This window comes from Carassius carassius, chromosome 35, assembly GCF_963082965.1.
Source record: "Carassius carassius chromosome 35, fCarCar2.1, whole genome shotgun sequence".
NCBI lineage: Eukaryota > Metazoa > Chordata > Actinopteri > Cypriniformes > Cyprinidae > Carassius > Carassius carassius.
Genome location: NC_081789.1, coordinates 23,147,389 through 23,158,994, shown reverse-complemented (window position 1 = coordinate 23,158,994; position 11,606 = coordinate 23,147,389). Strand labels below are relative to the sequence as shown.

At 35.0% G+C, this 11,606-nt stretch overlaps 2 protein-coding genes across 2 annotated transcripts; one reads left to right on the top strand and one right to left on the bottom strand.

Annotated features, from left to right (window-relative positions):
* Positions 1–569: 569 nt before the first annotated feature.
* Positions 570–8,576, bottom strand: yme1l1a (YME1-like 1a). The gene is made up of 18 exons (XM_059525012.1): positions 8,419–8,576; positions 7,613–7,744; positions 7,012–7,195; positions 6,523–6,624; positions 6,032–6,138; positions 5,774–5,921; positions 5,437–5,544; positions 5,036–5,209; positions 4,797–4,949; positions 4,583–4,715; positions 4,437–4,499; positions 3,745–3,857; positions 3,512–3,667; positions 3,257–3,408; positions 1,906–2,032; positions 1,749–1,822; positions 1,166–1,252; positions 570–1,091 (listed from the first exon to the last, which is right to left on the bottom strand). The coding sequence occupies exons 1-18, from the start codon at positions 8,449–8,451 to the stop codon at positions 948–950; spliced, it is 2,190 nt and encodes a 729-aa protein (XP_059380995.1). The 5' UTR covers positions 8,452–8,576; the 3' UTR covers positions 570–947.
* Positions 8,577–9,792: 1,216 nt separating this feature from the next.
* eif1b (eukaryotic translation initiation factor 1B) lies at positions 9,793–11,361 on the top strand. Its single transcript, XM_059524175.1, has 4 exons — positions 9,793–9,986; positions 10,536–10,699; positions 10,775–10,876; positions 11,023–11,361. The coding sequence occupies exons 1-4, from the start codon at positions 9,956–9,958 to the stop codon at positions 11,065–11,067; spliced, it is 342 nt and encodes a 113-aa protein (XP_059380158.1). The 5' UTR covers positions 9,793–9,955; the 3' UTR covers positions 11,068–11,361.
* Positions 11,362–11,606: the final 245 nt, after the last annotated feature.

Sequence of the window (11,606 nt, the reverse complement as noted above, 5' to 3'; positions counted from 1 at the left end):
AAAATTAAACCAAATTCATTTCAGTGTTCACTTCAATCTCAAACAAAATCCCAGCTTAACATTCTTGCTTTCAGGAAACGACAAAGAAATAAGCTTTTTTTTTTTTTTACTTTATTTATAGTCTTGCCATATTGATTTCTGAGATAAATAGAACTAACATTTTTCAAACACATATAAACAGTGCAGTCACCTGAGCCATACACAGACATGCAGACAACCAAAATGTGGATGAGGATGGAGCAAGAGGCTTTTAGCTACACCTTGAAGAGTATATTCAAATAAATAACTTGAAGAAACAGGGGATAGTAAGATCCTTTGGAAACATTAGGCGAAAATCTACAGTACTCTTAGTCAACTGTTCAGATACGCATTTACAGATATATTTATTCTGTATCTGTAAATGCTAAAATAATACTGACATTCTGAGGTCACATTCGTAATTGATTTGTGGTTTAGGGCTACACGTGAAAAGTGAACACTCTATACTACTATGATTACTTATAATGGGACAACCTGGTTTGCCATTTGCTTTCAAGTAAAATGCATCATTTATAAGCTTACTGTTTTATCCATTCCATAAAAAAAGAGCTTCAATCTGGTGCCTGGATGACAAATAATAGGATGAATAAAACATATAATGAACATCATCTTCTTCCTGTTATAGCTTCTTAAAACAAAGCAAAGAATTTTTGAGAACATTATTTCATTTGTAGCCATTACCTATTGGTTCAATGCTCAGGTATATGTACTTCTGGCATCAATTTACCATCTTAAATTGATAGAAAATATATCTAAATTTCTGTTAGCTTAGTGTTTGAAAGCCAACCTGAAAAATGAAAAATATTAAGAGAAGGCTAGAAAGTCATTCAAAAGCCTTTCTTGTTTAAAACATTTACAAGTAAAGTAAGATTGTGCCTCAAAAATGTCACAGTTGACCCAAGACTTCATCATCTGGGATCCAGTGACTTTCCCTCCAAGATCATCTGGATTTCCTTTGCATCTAGAGTCTCGTAAGTTAGCAGGGCATCGGCCAGCAGCTTGTGTTCTTTGCTGTAGGTCTTAAGTAGCATCTTTGCCCTTTCATAAGAGCTCTGAAAAAGACAATTAGAAGCTGAATTTACACAATCCTCAGTCAATCACTTACAAACAAAAACTAAAAACCTACCTGCAACAGCGCTCTGACTTCCTGTTCTACAGCAGCCTGGGTCTCCGGGCTGTGGTTCGTCAGGTCTTTGTAGGTCATGACCCCCAGCTGCTCAAAACACAGAGAGGTGAGTGAACTGCAGTTACAGGCACAATAGTAATGCACAAAGGCTTCACTCAAGTTTCTGATTACGAAAGGATCCTGATGTTAAAGATGGGCGGACGTGAGTGTAGTTTAGACCCTGCATGTGGGCTGCTCATTTTTGGAAGTTGAGTATGAACTGAGTGCCTTGGAAGGGATTAGGATGAAACACAGACTTAAGTCTGGAATGTGAGTGCTTACACATCCCTAATGGCTTTGAACACGTGGAAGGACTCAAATGGCTTCTCCAAACAGCTATTTGAATATATTAAATATTTCACTTAAAATATGATCCAAGTCAGATCCCTTTACCCACAATATTAACCTGAAGTAACGCTTGAGATTTTTAGCTAATATTTCAGTTATTTACAAACACATTTGCTTTTTCATGGTTCTTTTATGTTTGATAAATGACATGCAGGTTAACAAATTAATTATTTAATAAGTAATAATGAATTTTTACCTTGTCACTCATTCCAAACCGTGTCACCATCATTTGTGCTATTTTAGTGGCTCCATCAAAATCACTGGATGCGCCTGGAGGAGACAAAAAACCCCATCATGATGTTGATATTTCCAAGAATTCAAAGTAGCAGTGATCAGTTAGGGACACATCTCACCGGTAGTGATGTGATCATTTCCAAACACCAGTTCCTCAGCAACCCTGCCGCCCATGCTGACGTCCATCTGGGCCAGAAGCTGGGCCCGTGTCTCACTCCAGCGATCATTCTCTGGCAGCAAGGATACCTGAGAGAGACCAGAGGAGGAGAGGAGGTGGCACAATGGATTTATGATGTATAACCCTAGAGAGCAAACACTTTAATTTCATGCAGGGTAGGCACTTTCTGTAAACTACTGTCAGATTTTTTTTATTTGTCTGAACAGTTTTTATTGTGAAATAGATTTCATGTTCAGATCTCAAGGCAGATGATTTCAAAATTAGTTTTTCATATGTGAAAATTAATAATATTAAAATAAATTAAAATTAATATTAAAGAATAATATTTTCCTTTTTTGAAACCGATACGTCAGGGTTATTCTCATTCAGGTACTACACTACCCATAATCGAGCAGCAAAAAGTTTTTTTTTTTTTTTTTATTCAAATGAAATATTGTACTGTGTTTGAATCAAGACTTGCGGCTATGAATGCATTTATATATATATATATATATATATATATATATATATATATATATATATATATATATATATATATATATATATATAAAAATATATATGTGTGTGTATATATATATATATATATATATATATATATATATATATATATAAATATATGTGTATATATATATATATATATATATATATATATATATATATATAAATAATCATTAATATTGTAATAATGTATTCATATTACTGATATCAAAAAGTATTTTGTTTAAAATACATTTAAAATAAAACTAAAATACTAGAAAATTATTTTTCTACTTTTAATAATCTAATAAAATAACTTATAAGTAATATATTAATAATATAACTCAAAGCAACACAACATGATATTGAATTGTATGAATAATGGATAATTATTAGAGATTTAACAGTGTTAATAAATGATTTAATGATTTACTTTAAATGACCACAAAACCAATCTCAAGTCGCTGTAGGGGAAAATAAGAGATTTTTCTTGTATACCAATAATCATTAGGATGTTAAGGAAAGATCATGTTCCACGAAGATATTTTGTAAATTTCCTACCGTAAATATACCAAGACCTAATTTTTTATTAGAATTATGCATTGCTAAAAACTTAATTTGGACAACTTTAAAGGTGATTTTCTCAGTATTTAATTTTTTTTTTGCACCCTCAGATTTCAGATTTTTAAATAGTTGTGTCTCGACCTAATATTGTCCTGTCCTAACAATATTTCCCATGTCACACTAAATTTTTATTAGTCAATCTGGAAAAGTGCTTAATGGAACATAATGGAACATTAAGACCAGCTACTCACGTGACCAAGTGAAGGGCCACGTGGCATGATGGTAGCTTTGTTGATGGGCATTGCTTCTTTGGTGTAATAAGCCACTATAGCGTGTCCAGACTCATGATAGGCTGTGATCATCTTATTTTTCTTGTCGATCTCCACGCTCCGGCGCTCTGGGCCTGGACAGACAGAGAATAGAATTAAAGGAAAGAATCTCTTGATCAAAGCATTAATCCCATCACATGTTGCAAAGACTAAGCTGTACGTCCCTACTGGCCTCACCCATCAAGATCTTATCCTTCGCAAACTCCAGCTCCTTCATGGTCACCAGGTCCTTCCCATCGGCTGCTGCTTTCAGCGCCGCCTGGTTCACCAGGTTCTCCAGTTCGGCTCCAGAGAAACCCACTGTTCCCCTAGCAATGATCTCTGCATCAACAGCTAAAAGACACTCTGTTATTGGACTGTCCAAACAAGAATCTTTTAAAACGTATTTGTTTTTTCTTAATCATTCTTACCAGAATCCACTTTAATTTTTTTCAAATACCATTCCAGGATTTCTGTGCGTCCCTTCACATCTGGTCTTGGGACCGTGACCTGCATGTCAAACCGGCCTGGTCTTACCAGAGCACTGAAATACACATTATCATAAGTTTATAGATTTAGTTTATCACAAATATTGTATAATCTTGATAGTAAAGTGTTAACTAGATACATAGTGTCATATATCAGAAAAATACATGTCTAGATGGAAACAGTTCAAAAGCAGTAGAAACTACCCGCTTCTTAGTTAAAGATGAATAACAATGGGATTTGCGGTTGTTGCTTTAATGCCTTAAGTATTTCTTAAATGAGCTGCTATATGCAAATTATGGAGGAACCCACTTGAGTCTGTAAGCCTAAACCTACTGTTTGTATTAAATTATAAATATGCCTGCATGTAAAAACATGGAATCACAGGGATAGTTAACCAAAAATAAAAATTCTGTCTTCACAAGACTAGGATTAAACTTGCTGATTTATATGGATTGATTCATTTTAACTATGCATTTATAACACTTTTGGATCTTCTACGTTTTGGTTACCTGACTTCCATCTGAGGGAGAGAAAGTTTCAAAGATGTCTTAAGAGTCTGGACATGAAGGTGAGTAAATGATGACAGAATTTTCAATTTTGAGTGAACTATCCCTTAACGGATATAGAAACCTACTTGTCCAAAGCCTCAGCAAAGTTCGTAGCTCCAATCACAATGACTCCTTCATTGGGTTTAAACCTGAAATCATCAAAATACTAAAATCAGACCTCTGCAACTTCTTTCAAAAATAAATGATATGTAATAAAAAGCAACTGACTTACCCATCCATCTCAGCGAGCAGCTGGTTAATGGTTTGTCGTGAGTATGGGTGCATGGGAGACTCAATTCTCTTCCCTCCGACACTATCCAGTTCGTCGATAAATATTACACATGGTGCACTAGCTTTGGCTTCCTCTGTTAGAAAAAAAAGCGATTTTATTGTCAGCAGAACCATTATGGGCAATCCAAGACTTTGTTTTTTTTTTAAAGACTTACTGAAAAGGTTTCTGATGCGACTTGCACCGACTCCCACAAACATTTCGTCAAACTCTGACCCGGAGGCGTAGTAAAAGGGCACGTCTGCTTCACCTGCTACAGCTCTGGCCAACAGGGTTTTTCCTGTTCCCGGAGGCCCCACAAGCAAGATACCTAAAATACACTTCTAGTTTAGATATTTCATACAAACGGAAAACAAAACACCTATTTCCATAATTAAAGGAAGCAAAGAGTTTCACCTTTGGGAAGTTTACCACCGAGCACGGTGAATCTCTGGGGGTTTCGCAAAAATTCGACAACATCCTGAAGTTCGTTTTTGGCCTCCTCGACACCTTTCACATGTTCAAAGGTGACATTCTTCATCTGAACAGGGTCCACGGCTGAATCCAGACCAGAGGTGGTGCGGAAACGAACTACATCCAGTAGGTAAATAGATCAAATGAAGACTTAACCATATTGTATTCTAATCATCTGCTCAGAACTCAAAGAGTCAGAAAAACAACAAATAATTTTACATTACAGCAACAAATCCTTTCATACATTGTTACATTATTATAAAAGCTGCAAATAAAAACAGCTATAGCCAAATGCATGCTATCACTCAAGCAAACATAAGGAAAGAATAAAATGGGAAACAAACCAGTGTCGGAAAACGACCCTTTACCCGAGAAGAGAGGGCTTCTGGACACACCATACAGACCCACCAGCAGGAGGACAAAAATAATCAGACGTGTCCTCTTTACAGAATCTGTTAGAAACAGCAGTAGTAAGAACGAAACTCCTGCAGCAAACACGCATTTTACTATATAACTAATGTTAGATAAGATGCTTTAATATAATTAAAGCATCTTATCTTACATAAGATGTTAGATAAGTATAATTCCTTTAATAATTTAATATAATTCCTGCAGCAAACACATATTTTACTATTTAACTAATGTTAGATAACACGCTTTAAAAAGGCCTGAAAGCATTACCTTGAGTCTTCTGTGTCAAAGCCTGAGCTTTCATAAAGCCCTCAGTGAAGCCGGTCTTGAAAGCATCCTGGAGAGGTTCTGGCAAGTTATTCTGTTTCAGTAACTGTTCAAGATTCCCCATGTCTTGCTTTTCCTTCATAAGGAGGCCCTGAAGAGGACAGAGGAAAAGATACAGAAAATACAAATAAAAGGAAAAGAAAAAATACAAGAGACCAGGTTTAGAACATTATTTCCTCAGTTTTATTCAAGCTTACTAACCTTCATAAAGGCTGGCGTATAATTCTCAGCATCTACTGGACCTTCAAAACCAGACGGCAGGTGTCTAGTCTTGGACCTCATTGTCTTGAAACCTCTGTTTTGGCACACTTTTTAAAAATAAACCCACAACTTCATTTATAGCTATAAATGTAACAGCATGTAACTGAGTAAAAGCCCCATTCACAACAAGAATAATAACCTTAACAATAACTATTTTAGCAACCAAACCAATGGAGAATAAAGTTTGGTTTAACATAAGAGAGCACTGCAGTTTTGTCATCTGTTTCTTTAAATGTTCAAAAAATTTTATTCTAAAATGATTTCAACAACAATGTTTTATCTATGTTGTTTTCATTATATCTGTGGTGTGAACTTCACTATTCCCATAGAATTATAACAGTAATTAAAACTTCATAGTTAGAGTTATTGTTAAAGTTAACATCCTTTATGTGAATGTCTCTAACTTTTGGTCACTTGTAGGTAAAGATTACGTTGCAGATGATGCAGATCTACACAGGCTGCCTGGAGGGGGCTGGAGCTTCGCCTGCGAAACACCGAAGAGCCAAAGAGTCCCATGTGTTTGTGAGAGAACCCTATGTTAACAATAAGACATACAACTTAATTCATAGCAATCACTTTGATGAGAATAAAATGTGCCATTAGTGTCCGAATGACAAGAAAAAAAAATTTAAGACTGAAAAGCTGTTTGTGCATAAAACAGAATATTTCAACGTCCTTATAAACATGTTACGTATTTATCTACTTGTGATCTAGCTTATACAAGGAGGTTTGAAATGGTACAGTGTCATTTCATGTGAAGCTGGACCAGCTTATATTTAATTTCTCAACAGCACAGTGTTGATAAAGAAAGATTGCTTACGATTGCATAAGTTCCTTAAGGGAATAAACCTAGTTATTAAGCCACCAACATTTATACTTCTAAACTCGATATCATCACCTCATGTTGTGGGTAACCTCACCATATTTGTTTTGGAAGAAGGTGGGGGCAGAAATGTGAGATGTTGTCCATGCTGTTGAGTTTTGAGCAGCACTGGAGATGGATTTCTCCTCTGGATCTATAGAAGGCAGCAAGCACTCCAGAACATCACGTACATGACTGAACCTCAGCTCTGACAGACCCAGGTCCTTTAAGTTCACTTTGGGCTGTAAAAACAGGCCAATTAGCATTTTTAGGATTGAATTTTAATTTTGTATTATTTAATACCAATTTTTAATGTTTTTATTTTTCCATTATCCATTTTCATTTCAGCTTTTTTTTGTATATATTTTTATATCTCTATAGTTTTTATTTATTTAATTTAGTTATTTTACGATATCAGTTTAAACTAAATAAAATAAGAAATGTTGCACTGGCAACTAGCTCCAATAATTAATTTTTTTCAGTTGAAGTATATTTATATATATATATATATATATATATATATATATTTTTTTTTTTTTTTTTTCTCCAAGTAATTAAACTGGTTTGCTTTTCGTTAAATTATAAAAACCCTGCTGTAAAGAAGAACTCATGATGCACATGATATACAGCAGTGCGTGCTGTTGTCGTGACTGTCATACCTCACTGAGAAGTGGGTCATGTTCAGGTGAAAGGTCTCTCTGTAGACTCTGCACTGATGTGGTTACGGCTGAGTTGGCTGAACTCTTCAGGTACTGGACCACATTGATCAGATGGGTGAAAGGCACTGTTCCCTAAAAAAAGAGTACATTTTGGTCACAGTGTGGAAAAAAAGTGGTAAACAAATAAAATAATAAAATTGGCAGTCCTTGAATGATCATACCGGCTAAGTGACTTATAAGATCTCTATATATGATTGCGAGAGTATGTTGTTCTGAAGGTCAGTTATGTCACTCTGACACACTGACACACTACTGAAACTTCCCTCCAGACACGTACACACTCTCTCAGTCTCTCTATTAAACAGCTGCTGTGAAGGTACTTTCACAAAACAATGTCATCAGAAAACTCGAAAATTAACTAAAAATACTTCAATACGATATATGCATGTCGAACATCTGTATAGTATATGTTCAGTCAACAGTGAAGAATAACTAAGAAGAGTCTGAACAGATGGAAATGAATAACGTCAGTCAATCAGATGATGTAATCTGTTTGAAGAGTGACTACGGTGTCACAATGATCCATCAACAAGATGTTCTTAAAATAAACTTTTAATAGTAAACGATATTACTGTTTTAAATATATATTTTAAGCAGATTACATTTATAAAAATGTTTTTCATTAAGAGTCTCGTTGACACTGTTCTGTTTCTCTTTCTCGTTTATTATTACTCGCTAAAGCCACTCATTTATTCACAAAAAGGCCTTTGACTGTTACTATGTAAAACAATTAAATGTCTTCATACCTGCGATTGAAAGGTTGTAGGAAGAGAAAACATATTTTGGTTAGATTTTCGTTTAAAGGTTTTCTAGCGCTCCCGAGACCTGTCAGATCCGCTGCTCCTCTGTTCTTAGGTAGGTTATGGGCATCGGTGTTGTTAATCTCACCGGTGACTCCAACCTTCCCATTGTGTAACCGAGAGACAACGTTGTTAAATTCAGCGAATCCATCGCGATTACATATGTCTTCACTTCTTCGGTGGTGATCTAAATCAACAATCGTTGTCTTTAGTGCCACCTGCTGCCCAATAACGGTAAGGCGCGAAAAAGTATTTTGCTAGCTAGATGTTTAGTTCATTACCTTATCAACTATTTTTAAATGAACTATTTCATAGAATCATCAAATAATCACATAACAAACCAATACAATTACAAACGTTAGAAAGATAAGAAAACGTCACTCTGTTAAAAAGATTATAAGAAAAGTCATTAAGTTTAGTTCCATTTCTTATTCAGATCAAAACAAACATTTAACATGAAGTGAAAACGGATATAGGAATATCGTGTCTTTATTATTACAGTAAAGCAAGCCCAATGTTCCGTCTTTAGCGCCCTCTAGTGTCCGCGAAGGTCTTTGCCTGTAAAAACATAGGATTACGGATACCTTTATTTATTTTTATTAAACGTTCTATAATATACACCGCTGTGCGAGGCATTAATTTTGTGGTGATAACATACTCTGATTCCAAAATGGCGTGTTCGATGGAATCTTCTGAAAACGTGAATTTATCATAGACAGGAATTTATAAGTGATTAATTAGCTTCACTTCCGGGTTGTTTAAAGACCCCCACAAGAAAATAAACCACCTGGTTAAATAAGATTATTCCAGAGCCCTAAAACTCCCGTCCTCCTTGCCCCCAACTGTCAGTAAATCAGTCAAAATAAATATAATAAAATTATTAGATAACAAGAACAAAAATATTCACAATTTACAATTATATATATTTTTTATTATTATTATTTTACACCTTTTATGTTTTTTATTATTATTATTTATTAAACAACTAGTAGGATGGTGTGAATTTGTAATCTATTAAAAATGGCCTTGGATTATTAATTCAATTATTTGGATTATTAATTTAAAACAGCAATTTTCAGAACAGCAATTTAGTTTTTTAATGGTATTCTCATTGATAACCGTATAAAATCAATAAAACGTTAGGGAGAAAAAGGAAATTGTGAATAGTGAATATATATATATATATATATATATATATATATATATATATATTCTTACGATAATCTTGTTTTCTTATCTACATATTTATGATTCTAAATTAAATGCAGCTGAAAATGCACTTAAAGTCTTTTGTCGTCGTGCATTAAAGCACTTCCGCTTGTGTTCCACGTTATAGGTTCGTGAGAGGTTGCATCAGGCAGATTAAAAACAGCCGCGCTGTGGTTTCGACGCTGTTTTTTAAAATAACAACAAATCGAAGCATCTGCAAGCGGCTCTGATCGCCGAGCTCTTTCCTCTGTTAAAGTAATCGCAGTAATATCGCATGTCCAATATACAGAACCTCCAGTCCTTCGGTAAGTTGCATGCATCGTGCACGAGTGAGCAAACGGAAATCATCTCGAGCATTGTCTGTGTATTTTGTTCTGTGTCCATTAGTGCGAAAATATTGCTTAAATGCAGTGAATTAAATGAGCAACTAACATTTTTTTTTTCTTTTACAAAAAGGGAAGATATGAGTGGGAACAGAAATACAGGATTTTTAAAACTGCAGGGATTTTTTTTCTCTTTATTAGACTACTTATTTTCCTATTTCGACTCCCCTCGATAAAATTTTTTTTTTGCCTCTTAGCTATACGTGAAAGATTACTCTTAATTTCTTATCCAGTAACCAAAGTGTATGTTTGTGACCAGGTTTTTTTTGTCTAAGGTCACTTAAAAGTCCCCCAATGATGAGGGGGGGAAAAACGTTTGTGTATGACATAAACCACTATAAGATGTTGCTCGTTACTTGATTTTCTTTCCCATTGTGACATTCAACTCCTCTTCAGTCTTAAGCTCTTATTGCATGTGTGTGATTGGCTTCTTGTAACCAAGACTGAAGTGTTTGATTTGTTTCTCTGTAGATCCCTTTGCTGATGCCACTAAGGGTGACGACTTGCTCCCGGCTGGGACTGAGGATAAAATCCACATAAGGATTCAGCAACGGAACGGCCGCAAAACGCTGACCACAGTGCAAGGCATCTCCGATGAATATGATAAAAAGAAACTTGTAAAAGCCTTTAAAAAGGTATTTTTTTAACCTGAAAACATTTCTTCCAACATCCTATTTGATGTTGAGTAATATTGCACGGTTTTATTTTAGAAATTTGCCTGCAATGGTACAGTGATCGAACACCCAGAGTATGGAGAGGTGATTCAGTTACAAGGGGACCAAAGGAAGAATATCTGTCAGTTTCTGCTGGAGGTAATGTATGCTTGTGTTTGGAAAATCATATTATTAGTTGCAAGCTGTTTCTCAAAGTATGTTTGAATTTAGTTAATTTAACTGCCCTTGATGACTACAAATCAAATTTGATTTTAGCAGTTACTCATTTTCACTCCGTTTTACAGATCAACATCGTAAAGGAAGAGCAGTTGAAGGTTCACGGGTTTTAAAATGCTGGCCCCTCCAGTGCTTTCTAAAGGACTGCACCAGCATGTAGCAATCCTAGTATACTCATGGCAGGGTTTTTGTGACCATAATGCTGACAGCAGGGTAAAACTGTCTGTTTTTTGCAGTCATTTCAAGCTCGAATCTTCTTAATGATCTCAAGTGGACCACTAATTCCAGGCTGGTCTGAATTACATGCTGAATCTTTGTTGCTAATGCTCGTGAAAGTTTTATGATTGATGCACTCCGTTGCACGATATCTTTTTATCAAGGACAATAAAGTTATGTAACTTTGCACATTTGTGACTATTTGTTTTTTCTTCCCTAATAAGATTTTGTACGTTAATTGTAGCAAAAGTATTTTAAGGCTTAACTTTCAGGACCGTTGGAAGGAGCCTTGTTGCTTATTTAAATCTAGATTGCATGAATAAAATGGGTGCACGTATATTTGTTTGATGTAATTGGTAAGAAGTCAAAGTATGATTTTTTCAGTGTTGCATTTCAAGTGTGTGTTGGTTTTTTTTTTTTTTTTTTAAACATGGTT

Excerpts from the sequence above, each read along its gene's own strand:
- eif1b (XM_059524175.1), top strand. The coding sequence starts at position 9,956 with ATGTCCAATATACAGAACCTCCAGTCCTTCG. Across the intron at positions 9,987-10,535 it reads ACAGAACCTCCAGTCCTTCG|ATCCCTTTGCTGATGCCACT; the intron begins GTAAGTTGCATG and ends GTTTCTCTGTAG. Across the intron at positions 10,700-10,774 it reads TTGTAAAAGCCTTTAAAAAG|AAATTTGCCTGCAATGGTAC; the intron begins GTATTTTTTTAA and ends GTTTTATTTTAG.
- yme1l1a (XM_059525012.1), bottom strand. The coding sequence starts at position 8,451 with ATGTTTTCTCTTCCTACAACCTTTCAATCGCAG. Across the intron at positions 5,922-6,031 it reads ATACGCCAGCCTTTATGAAG|GGCCTCCTTATGAAGGAAAA; the intron begins GTTAGTAAGCTT and ends TGTCCTCTTCAG. Across the intron at positions 4,500-4,582 it reads CTGCTCGCTGAGATGGATGG|GTTTAAACCCAATGAAGGAG; the intron begins GTAAGTCAGTTG and ends TGATGATTTCAG.